This window comes from Nestor notabilis, unplaced genomic scaffold (genome assembly GCF_000696875.1).
Source record: "Nestor notabilis isolate BGI_N333 unplaced genomic scaffold, ASM69687v1 scaffold6443, whole genome shotgun sequence".
Classification (NCBI taxonomy): domain Eukaryota; kingdom Metazoa; phylum Chordata; class Aves; order Psittaciformes; family Psittacidae; genus Nestor; species Nestor notabilis.
In genome coordinates this window covers 6,611-22,747 of record NW_009920532.1, presented here as the reverse complement: position 1 = coordinate 22,747, position 16,137 = coordinate 6,611, and the positions used below count along the sequence as shown (strand labels likewise).

Sequence of the window (16,137 nt, the reverse complement as noted above, 5' to 3'; positions counted from 1 at the left end):
GTGCCCAGAGAAGCTGTGGCTGCCCCATCCCTGGCAGTGTTCAAGGGCAGGTTGGACACAGGGGTTGGAGCAACCTGCTCTAGTGTGAGGTGTCCCTGCCCGGGGCAGGCGCTTGGAACTGGATCAGTTTTAAGGTCCTTTCCAACACAAACCAGTCTGGGATTCTATTAGCACAGTCATCACATCTGAAGAGGTGTAGGGGTAGTGCCAGCATCACCCGAGAGCTGGGCTTGGTGATGCAGGTGTGTCCATTCTCAGGTAGCGCTCTCCTGGTCTTTAAAGCTGCTCTTCTCGGTGGGTTCTTAGAGGTGGTGTGTGTTGATGGTGCTCAGCTGCAAGTCAGGCCTCTCTGTGCTGTCACTTTAAAGACTGGATTATAGTTAACCCATGTGGCAGAGGCTGCTGGTAGCATCAGTGTTGACAGAACAGAGGGTACCAGGGAAGGAACTGCTGTGTATTCCAGTGTCTGTCCTAAAGGAAAGCAGAGAGCAACAGGAGGAGAAGCATAGAATCATGGATGGTTTGGGTTGGAAAGGACCGTAAGGCTCATCCAGCTCCAACCCCCTGCCACGGGCAGGGACACCTCACACCAGACCATGTCGCCCAAGCCCCTGTCTGATGGCTTTCTGATTTAGGAATAGCTTAGCAGAAGATCTCACAGTTTTGAATAACAAAACAGGCCAATAAAAACATTCTAATTAAAAAGGTTAAAAATTGAGGAAGATAAATCCTATTTTGTTTCTGTTACATGAAGTCTGTGTGCGAAATTGAAAGGAGGGAACAGTGCAGAGAACTTTGGTTTTGAATTTCATCTTATCTGCAGTTAAAATGAAGCTTATATTCCAATAACGAAAAGACAGCCACTTGAGAATGCCCTGTGCAACTGGAGGGTGGTAAGGCACAGTTCAAACACGTCTGCAGTGCTGGGAGGACACATGGCAATGACACGTTTCTGTAAGCAGGCATGCCTTAGGTGTTACAAAAACCAGCTTAGACTAAGAGTGGTGGCTGAACTTGCTTTCACTGGCATGTTAGCATGCTGGAGGGAGGGATGTGAGGAGGGGATGGTGTCCCAGCAAGTGAGCATCTGCTGATACTGTTTGTGCTGTCCTGTAGCAGCTGGTTGAACAAGGAGGGCTTTTCTGCATCTGCCATCACATGCAGTCTTCTTTCTTCAGGTTATTAATTGATCTATAAAAACATGTAGATTTTTGCTTAAGGTGACAGCTGAAAAACTTGAAATAAGGTGGAAAAACCATAGGGTCCAATTGCCTGTTGATACACAGCCACACAACCTGCTGAGAGGGCTTGGATCGGTGCTGTAACAACTTCATGGCCTTTTAATGAGGCTGCTTCATTCAGCATCTGCTCTCCTGCAATCTTTCGTCATCCTTCTCCATTAACTCAGTTCTGACACTGGCACTGGCTGTCATTCAGTCCTTGTTTCGCGGCCTACACCCAGCCCAACTTTCATGCGACAGGTTATTTGGAGTGGATGTCTTGCTCTGAAATCCGTGTGGATTCAGGCAGTTCAATAGCGTGACTGTGGCTTGATCTGTCGTGGTACGTGATGGAGCTGGGAATGCTTCTGTTTGTTTGGGGGGTTTAATATAACTACCATCTCCTTGATATTTCACCTCCTGTTGTCTTCTCTGAGATCTTCTGACTCTCCAGTAATATAGTTGATGAAGGAGGAAAACCAGATCACCTTTACTGACAACTGATAATGTTGGAATACTCTTCCATATCATGTTTACCAGAATTAAGTTACGGCATGCTTCCAGGGGAGACTGTTACTTGCATTGCCTTACACGTGCTTGTGTTGGAAGAGTTGGAGTGTGTAAAAGGTATTTCAGCCAAATTGGCATGTCCCTGGCTTTCAGGCTGGGGAAGCTGCAGGAACCATGCTGAAACAATGAGAAAGAGTTGGAGCGAAACCCTGTCTCTGAAATCAATTGAGCTCCCATTAGTGTGAGTCCAGATTCTATCCATAAACTTAAGTAGGGTATTTCTCTTTCTAGGCAGCCTACAGAATCAGTTCTGTCCTTTTGCATTTGTTTGGATGTGCCTTTGTAATGATCGCGTGATTGGGATATATCTGTAATGTCAGAACTGTAATAGGCTAAGTAGCATAAATGACTGTTGGGAAGAGAAGAAACACAACTGCAGAACCATTGTTGCTTTAAAACTTCTGCTGCTTTTAGTTGTTTGGTTTAACCATTTACTAGTTAGAGCTGTGATAACTCGCAGTGATGGCTGTTTAGGCACCAGCCCCTGTTCTCCCTCCCATGGAAGGAAGTAGAAATCATTCAGTGCACGGCCACTGGCTTCTCAGTTGGCCAGAGACTAACTTTGGTGCCCCTAAAGCCTTAATGATGTTGTGTACAGCACCAAGATACTCTTAGATTTTAATCCCACAGGAAATGCATAGTGTTAGCAGTATGTTAAAGTGATAACAAATGCTCAGTGTATGCAGCATCAGCCCCCCCGTGCATTTAAGCCTGTTTGAGTACTAAAACCAGCCCTGGTATCTAAGGGACTGGGTTATTACTGATTATGCTTTTATCACTGTGCCTGTCTGTTGGTTTTCTCTGTGTTCCTGGAGGTACAATAATAACAATAATGCTCTTTAACGTTTGCACTTTTCTCCCTGCGATCAGTGATACGTTTGAAAGGAATGTTTTCATCTTTCTTTTTCTTTGGGGTGGGACAGTGGGTGTCTGAAAACAACACAAACGTCTCCAAATGCGATGCTCAAAGGGACTGAACTTCCCTGTCCTTTTCTGACTTGGTATTTTACTATAATATTCCATTATAGTATTTTTTCAGATTTATTACAAATGTTTCTGTGTAACAGTGATGATAACTCTGTAACTACTTAAGAGACAGGAGTTATGTCCCAGCTCCCAAGCTGGATGAAGGGTGCTGGACCTGCTGGAGAGGAAATCTCTATGAGCATTATTTTTGATCCTGAGACAGGGGGAGAGGTTTGTGCTGATGCTTCAGCTGTAAAACGTTCCTGACTGTTTTCCAGTCCCCTCAGATCTGTATGGGGAGCCCCAGGTGAACGGGTGCAGTGAGTGGAATTTGGTGCGTGCCCAGGGGCTGGCATTTTCTCTGGTGACCACTAAACTCGCTGTGGCAGGAGGTAGCATCTGCCACAGTGGTGCTCCTGCCTGTGGGAAAAACAGGGGTCAGGGGCCTGGCTGGCTGCTTGGTTCGTCTTTATACCAAAATCATGTTTCCTGCCTTAAGAATAAGTGCTCTTACTCCTGAAATACTGACGGCCTTTTAGTTGTCTCCTGGAGACATCTGTTCTCACTCGCTGGTTTGTATCACTGTTGTTTCCTGTCCTTTGACTAATACTTGTCACTTCAGACTTTAAAAAGAAGGGCCAAAACCAAGGAACATGGTACACGTTACACCCCCATTAACAGGTAAATGTGACGTGCCTCCTATTCAAAGGGTGTATCGACAGATCCAGTAGTGCCCTGGTTTTATGGGAAGGTGTGTTCAGAGCATCTCTGCTGAGCTTTCTTGACTTCACAGGCGTAAGAGGAGATGCATATTCCCTGTAAAAGTTGATGGCCTTTCAGTGTGAAATACCACATCGTGCTTATTTTTGATGCATTTTGAATGGTTTAGTTTCCCTTCCTAAGTTTTAATAGGAAGTCTTTGAAGTTGGGTTGGGGCTGAACAATCTTGTTGGCAGCCTGAGCATTCACTGTTGACTCCTATCTTCTTTGACTTGTGCATCTCTAGCAATCTGGAAGGGGGAGCGTGTTGAGAGAAACTCTGAAGCAATGTTATATTTCTGGAAAGGGGAAATAAACTTGCAATTACTCTCAGCCATTATTTGTCACGTGAAAAATGTTACATGCTAATGGCTGCAGATGGTTTAGACAAAAACTGTACACACTGAAAGCCCTCTTCATTGGAGCTCTGGTTTTCTGTCATACATTATGCTAGAACGGAAGAGGGTTTGTTCTGCCTGCAGCTATGTATTACCCTTATTTGCTGTTGCTAGCACAGACCTTGTTAATATGCATCTGGCAATGGTTAAAATTTTCTCCATCAGTGACTTCACATTTATCCATCTAGATCAAGGATTCTCCTAAGTTAAACAGGTAAGGACATGGGTACACAGGAGCCTTTGGTACCTCTAGAAAGGCAGATGTGAAGGAGGCAGCATTAAGGTTGTGGTCTAATATTTGTGTGCTCTTGTTAAAGCTCAGAATCAATTTTAATGTTAGAATGTATTTATGTCTGCATAAGCATATTGTGCCTCTGTGTGTGCGTGTGATTGTAGACACAGTGATTGCTTCATACTGTGGAATAGTAAAACAGCTCTATAATGCGCTTATGTATTCTGGTTTATTCATCAGAACCAGTACAGACAGCTGTGAAGTGTTACTTTGAATTACAGTTTATACAGTAAAAATGATAAAAGGTTGCATTTGATATAAATTAGTCTGTTAAAATAACACGAAGTGAAGAAGGAAGGGTGAGAGGGTGGAATAGAAGTTGGAGTTCAACGCTCCTGAGGTAAGGTGAGTGGAAAGATTTCCATGGGCTGGTTTGGTCTTACCATTAATCACGTTCCCCATAGATGTGTCAAACAAATCGATGTGCAGAGATGCAGTTGGGTAACTGTGCTCATGGTTTTCTTTACTGTCACAGCAATGAGCATTAATGTTGCATCTTACTCTTCAGTGGTGCTCTATGTTCATGTCACCAGCGGACGCTCTCTGTAGGTACTGTGGAAGTCGAGAAGGTGTGGAAGGCCCTGTGCAAATCCCAGACTGCAGTTTTCTGTCTGTCCTTTTAGGTGCTGATCCCTGAGTACAGTCAGCTCTGTTCGAAGCTATGGTTTTCTTTTACCTGTTATAAAGGGGGGTGTTGCTTCTGACAAGGTGCTTGTAGCACTGTAGGAAGGTGACCTGACTTGATGGTCAACTGGCTTAAACTAGGCATAAGAGAGCAGTATGTGGCCAGCTAAAGCTGCTTGAATGGTCAGATACTTTAGGGGAGGAAAGAGTTTTGAAGAATAAGCCTTTATTTGGTGGAATGATTTTACTGGAGCACTAGAGGCAGGATAATGGGATGAGATGAAATAATCTGACTGCTCTGGAATAGCCCAGCTGCTGCAGTTTTGCATCTGATCATGTATTTCAAACTAAGAGATTTTACAGTTTCCTTTGAGGCAATAACTCTAACAGTTTATGTGGAGAGCTGGCCCTTACCTTGTCTTTTTCTTCCTCCGCAGGTGCCTGGCACACTGAACCTATTGATCTGTGTAGGATTTGTGCTGTGGTCCATTTATTGAAGATGTGAAGCAACGGCAAGTCTGAGATTGGAATTACTGATAGACTGGAGAAAATCTTAGTCCTTGTGATGCACATGGACATGCTGGATTATAAGTAATTCTAGCTTCTTTTCCTCTCCCTTCCCTTCCCCTCACTCAGCTATCTCAGGGTTCATAGAGATTTCAATGGTTCGTGTGCCTGTAAGTTTGGAACAGAAGTGACCAAAAATGGGGGACCAGCAATTGTATAAAACTAACCATACTGCCAACAGCAATGAGAACTTGTACTACCAACAACACCAAATGAACTCCCTTCCATCTCTAAATCATAGCTATGGGACGTCTGTTCTGGACGCTCCCCAGGTGTCCCCTCTCTCCCCACAGTTTCCCCAAGATTCAAGAGACAGTATAGCTTTGCCTGTAGGTTCAAAAAGTCTTGGATCAATGGATACATCCAGACAAACTAGTTGGACACATTCTGGCTCAGGAAACCACGTCGCGGTGAGGAACAATCTGAATAATCCAAGCGCAATGTGGAGCCCCCTCGGGCAGGGGGAGTCCCACGATGGATACCAATATTCCTACTCTCAACCCAGTGAAAATCGATCGCAAAAAATTACCAGTGGGGTCCTGCACAAACTGGACTCCTTTACACAAGTATTTGCTAACCAAAACCTGAGGATTCAAGTCAACAACATGGCTCAGGTTTTGCACAGCGAGTCTTCGATGGTGGATAACTCTGGCGACAGCGCGCTCAGGCAGCTGCTGTCCCAGAAGCCAGCGGTTGAGCAACATCCCGTCACTTCCAGCGTGCAAAGATACCAACCGGTGCCGCAGCAAACCCACCAGAGTTTTGCAAGCACACAGCAAAAGCAACAGATGCAAGTCATGCAGCACCAACAGTTGTACTACGACTACCAGCAGCATTTGTCACAGATGCAGATGCACTCTGCGTTCCAGCAAGGACAGACGCACGTTCAGCAAATGCAGTCCCAGCAGCTCTTACCGCAGCAGATGCAGCACTTGCAGCAGAGTCAGTACTACGCTCAGCCGCAGCAGGGGCATCCGCGGCTCTCGATGCAGGAGATCCAGCAGCAGCAGCCAGCTCGGCAGCAGCAGCAGCGGCACTGCCCAGTGCCAATAGCTCAGTATTACCAAACGCAACCTGTCATGCAGCAGTTACAGCAACAGCAGCAACAGATGCAGTTGCCGCTTCCTCCGTATCACAGGGAACCTGATCTAAAGACTATGCATGAATCACAGCAGTACTCTCAGGATCCAAGTCATCCTGTGCAGCTTATCCAGTTGGGAGCAGTGCCTCAGTATTGCTACCAGGATCCCCACGAACAGTACAGGCACTTGTACCCGCAGAGTTTACTGCAGCAGCAAGACCAGCAGAAGCAATACCCGGGTGAGAGCAGGGTGCCACCTCTGAACTCCCATATCGGCCTCACTCCTCCAGAGAGCGCAGAGGATCCCCCACGGCAGGAGATTAACTCTGTAGGTAATGCTGTCCCTCATCGAACTCTTTTGCCACCCTCGGGAGTTCATCTGAACAACAAAAGCTCTCAGCAAGACTCTCCTAGCGCCCCGTGGCCTCAGGTAGGTAATGTTTTAGACCCGTGTTTTGCATAAGAGTAGCAAGGTGTGGAAATGACGCTGTTGCAGGAGAGCCAGAAGGTCAGGATGTGAGCGCTGATCGCTGGCATGTTTTGGGGAGCTGCGTTAACAGACTTCTTCTGTCTCCATCTCTGTGTTCAGGCCAGGCTGGTGGCACCACAGAGCTGCTGCTTCCCTCTCTAGGGGCTTTGGGAAGTTCTCCCTCGGTTTCTGGGGAGGAGGGACCCAGTTACAACAAATGCTTTTGCTAATTTTTCGATGCCTTGAGGGCTGGATTGTTCAGGAACAGTCAATCAATTGCCTGTTGCCAGAAGCAACACTTCTGGGTCAGAGCAAAGGCTTCTAACAGCAAGTGAGTGTAAGAAAGCTTGCACTATCCGTGCACCCAGAGGCACTGATTTGGTAGAGCCGTTGGAAGGCTCTCGGCTCACAGGCTTTTCATACTAGTAAAATCATACACAAAGTGCAGACATGTTGTAAGGACCTTCATTTATGCATTCCTACTTTCCTGAAAAATGCTTGTCTGTTTTTTCCCCCCCTCTTTTCTCCTCCTTTGCTCACAGGTGCCACTGTCAGACGGCAGACTGCAGCCCCTGTCCCCAGAACAAAGGTATTTGAACACGATTACTTTAGTCCTTTTAATTTCAGTATGAGAAATACAAAGGAATGCTGTGGGGTAGAGGGAGGGAAAGGCACTCTGGGTAGTGTTCCTCTGCTAGAAACATGTTTAGTTCTGTGCTTTGTGAGTTTAAGTTTGTGTCATTTCCACCACCACCCCCAGCAAGAAAATCAATTCTTTACTTTGTGTTTCATAAAAAAGAACCAAAGAGAAAGCAAAAGCAGGGGAGCAGTTTGCTCTCTGTGTTGCATTTGTAAGAGAAGGGACGATGTGTGGTTTGGATTTGTACCTTTGGCATCGGGGATCTTCTGTTTTCCTTAAGGTCTCACCTCTGAAGCACTGAGGTGTCCTCCAGCATAGTTTTGTACCATGAGTAGGAGCACTTGTTAAATGCTGTCATGAGTGGGGAGATGACATGATAGATCTGGTGGGTTCTCAGGGTTTTCCATACTGAGGGACACATTTTCACGAGCGTGGCCTACTCAACACTTTCCTTCTCCCCATCTTGGGAGCAGCTGATGCAGGTTATTGCCCACATATTCCACTGCAGTCACCCTGCGCTTACCTGTGGCTTCATAACCATCTAGCTGTAAAGTTTTATTGACTTCCTTGACTAAAAATCTTCTTTTTGCAACACAGGGAACGAGCCAAACTAATGTTTCTTCTTCTGTTCCATGCTAAAAACAAACGAAAATAAAAATAGTGGCCAGAACAGAGAAACACTTCCTGAGAGAGCTGATGCGAAGAACAAACTAATGTGTTCAATATGCTTGAAGGAGTTTAAGAGCTTGCCTGCTCTAAATGGTCACATGAGGTCTCACGGAGGAGTAAGAGCATCTCCTAACTTCAAACAGGTAGCAGTCTGGTTTACTTCAGTATTTGGCTCTCTCTTTCCATGTTTGCTTGCTTTGCCATGCTTTGCTTTGCTGTCAAAACTTGTTCTTCTTGGTGCTCTTTTGTTATGTCATACCCTGTGTAAGCAGAAAAGGACATGAATCTGTTAGTTGCTAGGCCAGAAGTCCTGCTTTCAAGTCCGAGGCGGTGGTGGAGGACAGAACAGAACTTGTCCCTCTCTGGTGCTCCGCATGTTACAAGAACACCCCACAGAATCAGTTAGGAGCATCATATTTTTTGCCCCTCATGTTTGTTTAGTATATTAGAAATATCAGGAACATCAAGTCTTCCTTATTTTCATTTGCACTACTTGGATGACTAAGGGATGTTAATTGGAAGCCTTCCCAGGCTTTAACTGAAGGAGCAGGATTGTTGAATCTTCGACAGCTTTCTTCCCAAGTGTTTTAGTTCTATAGGTATCAACAAATACCAAACCAAACATGTGGGTTTGAATTGTTCTGCATAAAAAGAACTTGCCCTGTCAGTTGGTTTTTCTCTGACCTGGTGTTTTATGATTTCTGTCCTAACGGGGAATACCACAGGAAGGCAAAGAGCCACCAGAGTTACACCATCTGTGTCTTTGTTTTTAGGTGGGTGATGGAGAATTCTGTCTTTATAGTGATAAAAAGAGCACGTGTTTATCTCCCCTCCTGCAAGTTATCTTGTGAAGATGCTTAATGTGGTTATTTTTCACCGAGGCTGAAGCCTGTGTAGGAGTCATAAGTAATCTGCCAGCTTCGTTCAAGGCAAATAGAGTCCAGGAAGCAACACTGTTGTGTGTTTTGTAACCCTGGCCGCTACTTCTCAGCCACGGTGCATACCTCGTGTAGCGTATCCATCCAGAAGTAGCCTTCCCTCCCTCCCTCGGGCTGAAAGCCTTTAATTGTCTGTACAGGATGAAGGAGAGAACCCACCACAGCAGCCGCTGCCTAAAGAGGTGGATAGCCTCGCGCCCATCGTCATGCCAGTGTCTGTCCCTGTAAAGCTTCTGTCGCCTGAGCCCAGCACGCAGCCCTCTGCCAGCACTGCCGCAGTCAAAGACAAGCCTGCCAACCCTGTGTCAGATGACGAGATGCCCGTTCTCGTGAAGATGACTTACTCTCCACCATGCAGTCCAAAAGTGGCCAACCCCTGCTCATCCTCTGTGAGTGCTGCGTTTCTTGCCACTAACTGTGCTGTGCCTGTTAAATCCCTTTGCTTGTAGTGCTGCTACTTCCTAAAACATCTGTATTCTAGAATATTTTCCAGAGTCTTCATGATGCCCAATAAACACAAAGGGCCTGTAGCATCGTGGCATTTCTTCCTAGGCCATTTGAAAATAGTAATTTTCCCTTTGCTGGGGAAATGGAGACCTCAGTTGAAAAGAAGTCATTTGCAATTGGAATGTAGTATTCTTTAATCCCACTAGAACAAAGGGATTTAGTGTCTTTTTACTGGTTTTGGTTTTTTCCCTTTTCAGGCTGCTTTGTTTTTATGTTATTGCTTAAATTCAGCAGTTTTATTTCTTCCTGTTCTTTTCTTTTTTGTTTAAAGGCAGATATATGTGCTTCTCATTTCAGCCCAAGACAGGAGGGCACTGTGTAGTGCTTACAGTGTGTGCTCTAAACCAATATGAAGTAATTTTCCCTTTCTTTCTGCATGCATCAGATCTAAAGGAATATGATCTAGGAAAAATAGCTATGCTTAGTGCTTTCATTTCACTCGTAAAACTGGAATTGTCAGGCAGCACGAGGAATTGATGGGTACTTGAATGATGTGAGAATGCTCTTTCTTGTTTTCCTGAAAGAGTCCTGGAGCAAGCGGTGTTTATTTCACATTCCAGTGTAGGAATAGATGCTGCTCGTTCCTTCAAATCCATGTTTGCAGTCTATGCCACGATAAGAGGTTACTGGGGAGCAGAAGTAGTGCATGGTATTATCTGTATTATGCAGAGAAATACTCATGTGGTTCTATTTTTTGTTCCCTCTCATGAGGCTGATGGCCAAACAAGGGGACAACATACACCATCATGGATCACCTCCCTTCTGACCCTTCACTCAGACTTAACACGGTCATTTCAAATATGTATGAAATGTTTTACTCTCTTCCTTTCAGACGGAGGTTTTACACGTAAAATTCCACTTTCCTGTCGAAGCCAGCATCTCACAATAGTTTGTAACTCAGCAGTACAGCTTTTATTGTCTATTTCTGGTTTCTAGGAAGAAAAGGGACAGTCTTCTGAATCCCTGAGCTCTGAGTGGGAGATCTTCTCTAGAGACACCAGAGTAGGTGGCTTGGGCTTGTGTATTTCTGCAACGTATGTAAAGTGACTGTGATTAAATCTGCCAGTGTTTGGCTAAATGCGCATTCATTCACTCAGAATTATGCTTTGCAGCCTTCGTTAGTGCCCAAGCAAACTAAACTCATGCAGATTCCTCTCTGGATGCTATCTTTTATCTAAGCAGTAGCATTGGAAACATTCAAAGACCAAAAGGTCTGCAGCTCCCTCCTCTTCTGTGAAGAGATTGTGCCAGTAGAGACCTTTTTTTCCCCCCTTTTAATACCAAAGAACTGAAGCTGTGTCGCATTTATTTATACTGTGCTTTGAGCTGTCCAGAAAAACTCCCACAAAGCTTATGGAATCAGTAGACTCAAACACCAGAGGGAAACTGAATATTCAGCAAGGCTATAGACCAGTGAGCAGTCAGGTGAGGCCCAGCAGGATCCATTCGGTCTTGGATATTGGGAACCAGTTCCTGGAGCTTCAGAAAAGTACTGGGGTGATTCTGCATGGACAGGATGGTCTCCTTTAATATTCAGTGTGACCTTTTTTTGCTGGTATAACCACATTAAGGCTGAGGTACACTGAGGTGAAGCAGTGTAGGAAGTGGAGGTGTACAAGACTTCTAAGGTGTTGTCTTGGTTACTTACTTTGACACTAGTGAGAAAGGAGTACCAGCTCTTCCACATTTAAAGAGCAGAACAAAATGAGCTGTTAATCAAAGACTTGGATCTGGCCTTCTGGTTTTAAGTTTGAGTTTCCCCCCCCCCCCCTTTCTCCTTTTTGGACACAAAATGTTCAACATCATCGTGAACGATGTGTGTGGCTCCAGGTAACCCTTGTCCTCTCACTTTTCTGAATGGCCATGAGCAACAAAAGTCTCTGTAAAGCTGCAGTTTGGTTTTTTTCCTGCAAAAGGAAAACTCTTCCAAAACTTAATTTTTATTTTTTTTTTGAAGAGGAAACATGTCAACAGCTGTTGGAGAGGAAACAGCCATGATCTAACAGAGAGGACAGGACCTCTGTAATCGAAAACATTTCCACAAGCTGGAACGTATTAACATAAGGGATAAAGGGTGACAGTGCTAATGCTCCTATAACATGGTTTTTATTGGGTGAATGTGATTGTCAAGAATCACCCATGGTGTAAAGATGTATGTTGTCTAAACATACATTGTAGTAATTTATGGAGTAGTAGGATTTAGCAGATGAAGCAGACATTCTGGAGTAACTGTTAAATGTTTTGCCACTCTCCAAGTTTATCCTGAAGAAGATCTACTGTCTGAACACCTAAAAGCAGTATCTTTAATACTATGTTCATCTCCCAGCTCTGTGTGTTCTTAATGCACAACCTGAGAATCTGTTTCATCCCACCCCCCCTAGAATCCAGGTTCCAGGTTTGCACAAATTCTGTGCATTCTGCTTCTGGGGACTCTTAAGGATTTATTGTGAAATGACTTTTTAAACATTCAAATTCTAGCATGTCACAGTGTGTGAGTTTCCCAGATGGTCATCTACTCCCCTTTTCCCTCCAAGGAAAGAGGAGAGAGTTAAGTTCAAGATTTGTTGCAGCTGGACTGTACTCAAGCTGATGGGAATGTAGTGATAAGAGGCAAAGAATTTGAATTTATTACATTTTTCTTCCTTTCCTGCTGCTGAGTACTGCAGTAATTTGACTGAGCTCATGCGTCCTTCCTAGTCAAACAAAATAAATGCATCGGAAAACATCTCATCTAAAGTTTCTAATAAACTGTGACTGGGTAATGAAATAACTCCCCACAGCCTGTGTGTGTTCTGTGCAAATAGAAGTGCCCAGGGTGTTCTGCTGGAGCTGAAGAAGGGTGTGAGAGACTCATGGCCTGGGAGAGCTGTTCCCTGCACCTTCAAGAGCTGGAAGCAGCCTCTCTGTGTGTGCCTGTGGCTCAGCCCTACCCTGACCCAGAGGGCTTGCTGAGGGAGGGGAGGGTAATTTGTCCTGGTTTTCTCGCTCCCCTGAGGTTTCTATGCAGCACCAGATGCCATATTGACCAGGCTTATGTGAGTAACTGCCTGGTGGTAACAGCATTTCCTAAGCTGTAGGGGACTGTGTGCAAACCACATTTAAGCATGCCTAAATACTAATGTTCTGCATGTTTTCATTTAGGAAATTAGCAAAAAACCTCATCCAAGTGTTGTAAAATTGGAAGAAAACTTCAAACCATTGCAGGACAAGAAGAAGTATCGGCACAGACCTGAACCTCTCTTCATACCTCCTCCTTCCTGCAACTTCAGCATGTCCCACTCGGGTGCCACCCTGTATCAGAGTCAGCTTCGCTCTCCCCGTGTCCTCGGAGATCATCTGCTGGACCGGACGCACGAGCTGCCCCCCTACACTCCACCGCCGATGCTCAGTCCCGTTCGGCAAGGGTCTGGTCTCTTCAGCAGTGTCATCACATCATCTCACAGCACCTCGCATGCTCAGCTGCCACTTACGCCACTGACACCTACTCCACGGGTACTCCTGTGTCAGTCTAGTAAGTATTACACTTGGAGAGCGGCAGCACATAGTAAATACCACTTCTTCTTGGTGTTACCACCTTAGTGATTTTCACACGTACTCGTGTGCGTGGCTGGTTCTGCTATTTCACAGGAAAAGTCCATCTTTATCGGGGTTTTTACCTTGGATTTTGTAGAGGTGGTGTTAAAGCATAAAGTGAATAGAGGAGCCCAACCAGCAAGTAAGGCTGTGATCTTTCAGTGTGGTCTGCCTCAAGAAAGGACCGCCATGCCTCTCATTACATCTGGACTTTCTGAAGTGTCTGGGCCACTGGACCTGGTTTGAGATGTGGGGTTCATTCTGAGTATTTTCTTATGAAGCACTGAACAACAAGGTGTCTAATCACACATGGTCAGGGCAGTAGAAACCTCTGTAAGTTAGGACATTTCTGGTATCTCTGAAAATTTAGACAGTTTCTGCCTAAATGTTGATTAAGGGTAGTTTTTGCTAATAGACTGGAGTAACGTTGATGGGAATGGGGAAGTGGCAATGCATCCCGGGAGGTGGAGCGTCAGCAGTGGTCCAGGTGTTACCAAAATATCCTTTTAAGCTCAAACACCAATCTCTGTTTCAGATAGTATTGATGGAAGTGTCATTCCCGTGACGCCTGGGCCTGGAGAACAGACTGTTGAACCGTAAGAGAAACAATACTGGTTTTGTCACTGCCTTTATAGATAGCTCCAGACTCCAGTGTGTGGCTTAAGTGCTTTGAACTGGGCAGGTAGTGTTCCACTGCCTGAAATCACGTTGGGCTGGATGTGTTTAAGGTTGCTCTGGATGATGTCTGAGGACACAGGAAGCAAATTGGCTGTGGGAGATGGAGATGTCATGGCTCAAAAATGCTAGGAGAGGCTTGGTGGGAGCCACTGAAGGTGAAAGAGCAGTTAGTGATGGCTGGGAAGAGGGCCATGAAGAAAACATGTGCTGATCCAGTACTGTTGTTTAGATAGATATTAACTGTGGAGCTTTGGAGAGGTTTTACCTGGTAGGTTCCCCAGGTCAGACTGCAAACAGGATTGTCCCTCAGCAGTAATGCCTCTTTCTGCTGAACAGTGCTGTTCTCTGTGATAGAGAAAGATACTGATCTGGCATCTAAGCCTCTTTGCATGCCTCTTTCTGCTGAACAGTGCTGTTCTCTATGATAGAGAAAGGTACTGATCTGGCATCTAAGCCTCTTTGGTAGTCAGGACACATACAGGCTAGCTTGGGTTGTCCACAAGGTATGATGTTTAAGTTATGTATTGAAATTTTGTTTCCCCCAAGAGATCAGTTCTCTCCCTGTTCAGAATACCCCACTGAGAGTAAAGCATTGCGTAAAGCAGTCTGGCACAACTTCCTGCCACGCCACTGTAATAAAAGTTTAGTTGGAAACAAAGTGAAGGTTATATGTGACTTGTGGGGGTTTTTTTATCTGCACATTGTGTAGTTGAATACTGACTTATTTATTTGTCCTTCTAGACGAATCAATATTGGGTCCAGGTTCCAGGCTGATATTCCTGAGCTGCAGGACAGATTGCTAATGGAGAGAGATGTGCACAAGGCTACTTTGGTTTGGAAACCGTGGCCAGAACTGGAGAACAAACTCTTCCAACAAAGAGGTACAATGACTTGCTGGTTTAGAATTAGTACATCAGCCTGTGCCTGAAATTCACATTAATTTCTCATGTGTATACTGTATAAAACATTCAAGAGAGTATTATTTACTGAGGATGCAGAGCAAGAGACCAGAACTGCGTGTTACAGGCTCAGAGTAACAAATTGGGTGGTGGCATTTAAAGTGAAGTCAGGATGAAGTGCTTTCTGGCAGCCAGGGGAAGGACTGTTGCTGGGAAGTGGGGTTTTGGGGTGTTTTGGGGTACTGAACTGCCTGGTAAGGGCAGAAGTCACAGATGAGAGGCAGCTCCTGGGCCTATTCTGTGACCATAACGAAGAGGAAATGTGACGGGCTCAGTGGCTTGTACCAGCCCTGAGCAGAGCTTGTTCCTGCTTACAGCATGGTTCGTTTCTGTTTCTCCACCCTGGCTGGATCCTTCCTGATGCGGTAACATCAGTGGCCTGTGCAAGCCACTGCTCACAGGCAGATCTCTGGCTCTGCAGTAGCCTGTCCCATCCCAAGGGTTGCATTCTGCACATCCCATCACATCCCCTCCTCAGTGAGTGATCCTAAAACCAGGAGATGAGGTGCTGGGGAAACAGTATGAAAGCTGCTGCCCTGAACTACGTAGTTTTTCAGTGGCGTTGCAGAGTCCTTGGCTCTGGATGTTTGACTGACAGGCTAGGGTATTAACAGTAAAATGTTGACTTGTTTCTCACAGTGGAAGACCTTTTAAATATGAGCTGTTCCAGTGTGTTACCTGGTGGAGGAACTAACTCAGAATATGCTTTGCACTCTCTCTTTGAAGCAAAAGGAGATATTATGGTAAGATAAGAAGCTGAAAGGGGAGATAGGATCCTCTTCTGCAGATAAATTAGCATGCTTTATTAAATGGATTTAGATATGGTTATATAAAAAGAGATTTCTGATTGATTCGCAGTGAATGACTTTTCCCTTTCATTCTCTAATAAATTTAAATTTCAAAGCAGTGCCTCTCTCAAGGCTTACTGTATATTTCATATAGATAAGATTACTTAGTTTATAGCCTTGGGGCTTTGAATGTCTCCCAGTACTTACTCCAGCCCTAATATTTCACAAGCTTTCTATTTGGTCACAGAGAGCTTAGTCCTTCCTCTCCTAGCCCTTATAAAACCCCTTTTTTGCAGCAGCAGTCACATCTACTTATTTGTTCAGAACTGTGAGGTAATTGCACACGGTTCTCATATAAATAATGCATTTCAGATATTTGCATTAGTTTAGTGATGGGAATGTTATTAAGTAGGGCAAAACATCCATTTTGCCCAGCGTT

At 45.0% G+C, this 16,137-nt stretch overlaps 1 protein-coding gene across 1 annotated transcript in view; it reads left to right on the top strand.

The window, feature by feature from the left end:
- Nucleotides 1-5,533: 5,533 nt before the first annotated feature.
- LOC104402747 (transcriptional-regulating factor 1-like) overlaps nt 5,534-16,137 on the top strand; it is a gene marked incomplete at its 3' end in the record, with an annotated part of 16,319 nt that continues 5,715 nt past the window's right edge. The window contains exons 1-9 of the mRNA XM_010010709.1: nt 5,534-6,907; nt 7,275-7,277; nt 7,489-7,535; nt 8,248-8,398; nt 9,334-9,582; nt 12,842-13,211; nt 13,809-13,869; nt 14,693-14,832; nt 15,550-15,653. Of these exons, the coding sequence (XP_010009011.1) occupies nt 5,534-6,907; nt 7,275-7,277; nt 7,489-7,535; nt 8,248-8,398; nt 9,334-9,582; nt 12,842-13,211; nt 13,809-13,869; nt 14,693-14,832; nt 15,550-15,653 (2,499 nt within the window). The remainder of the gene's footprint in view (nt 6,908-7,274; nt 7,278-7,488; nt 7,536-8,247; nt 8,399-9,333; nt 9,583-12,841; nt 13,212-13,808; nt 13,870-14,692; nt 14,833-15,549; nt 15,654-16,137) is intronic.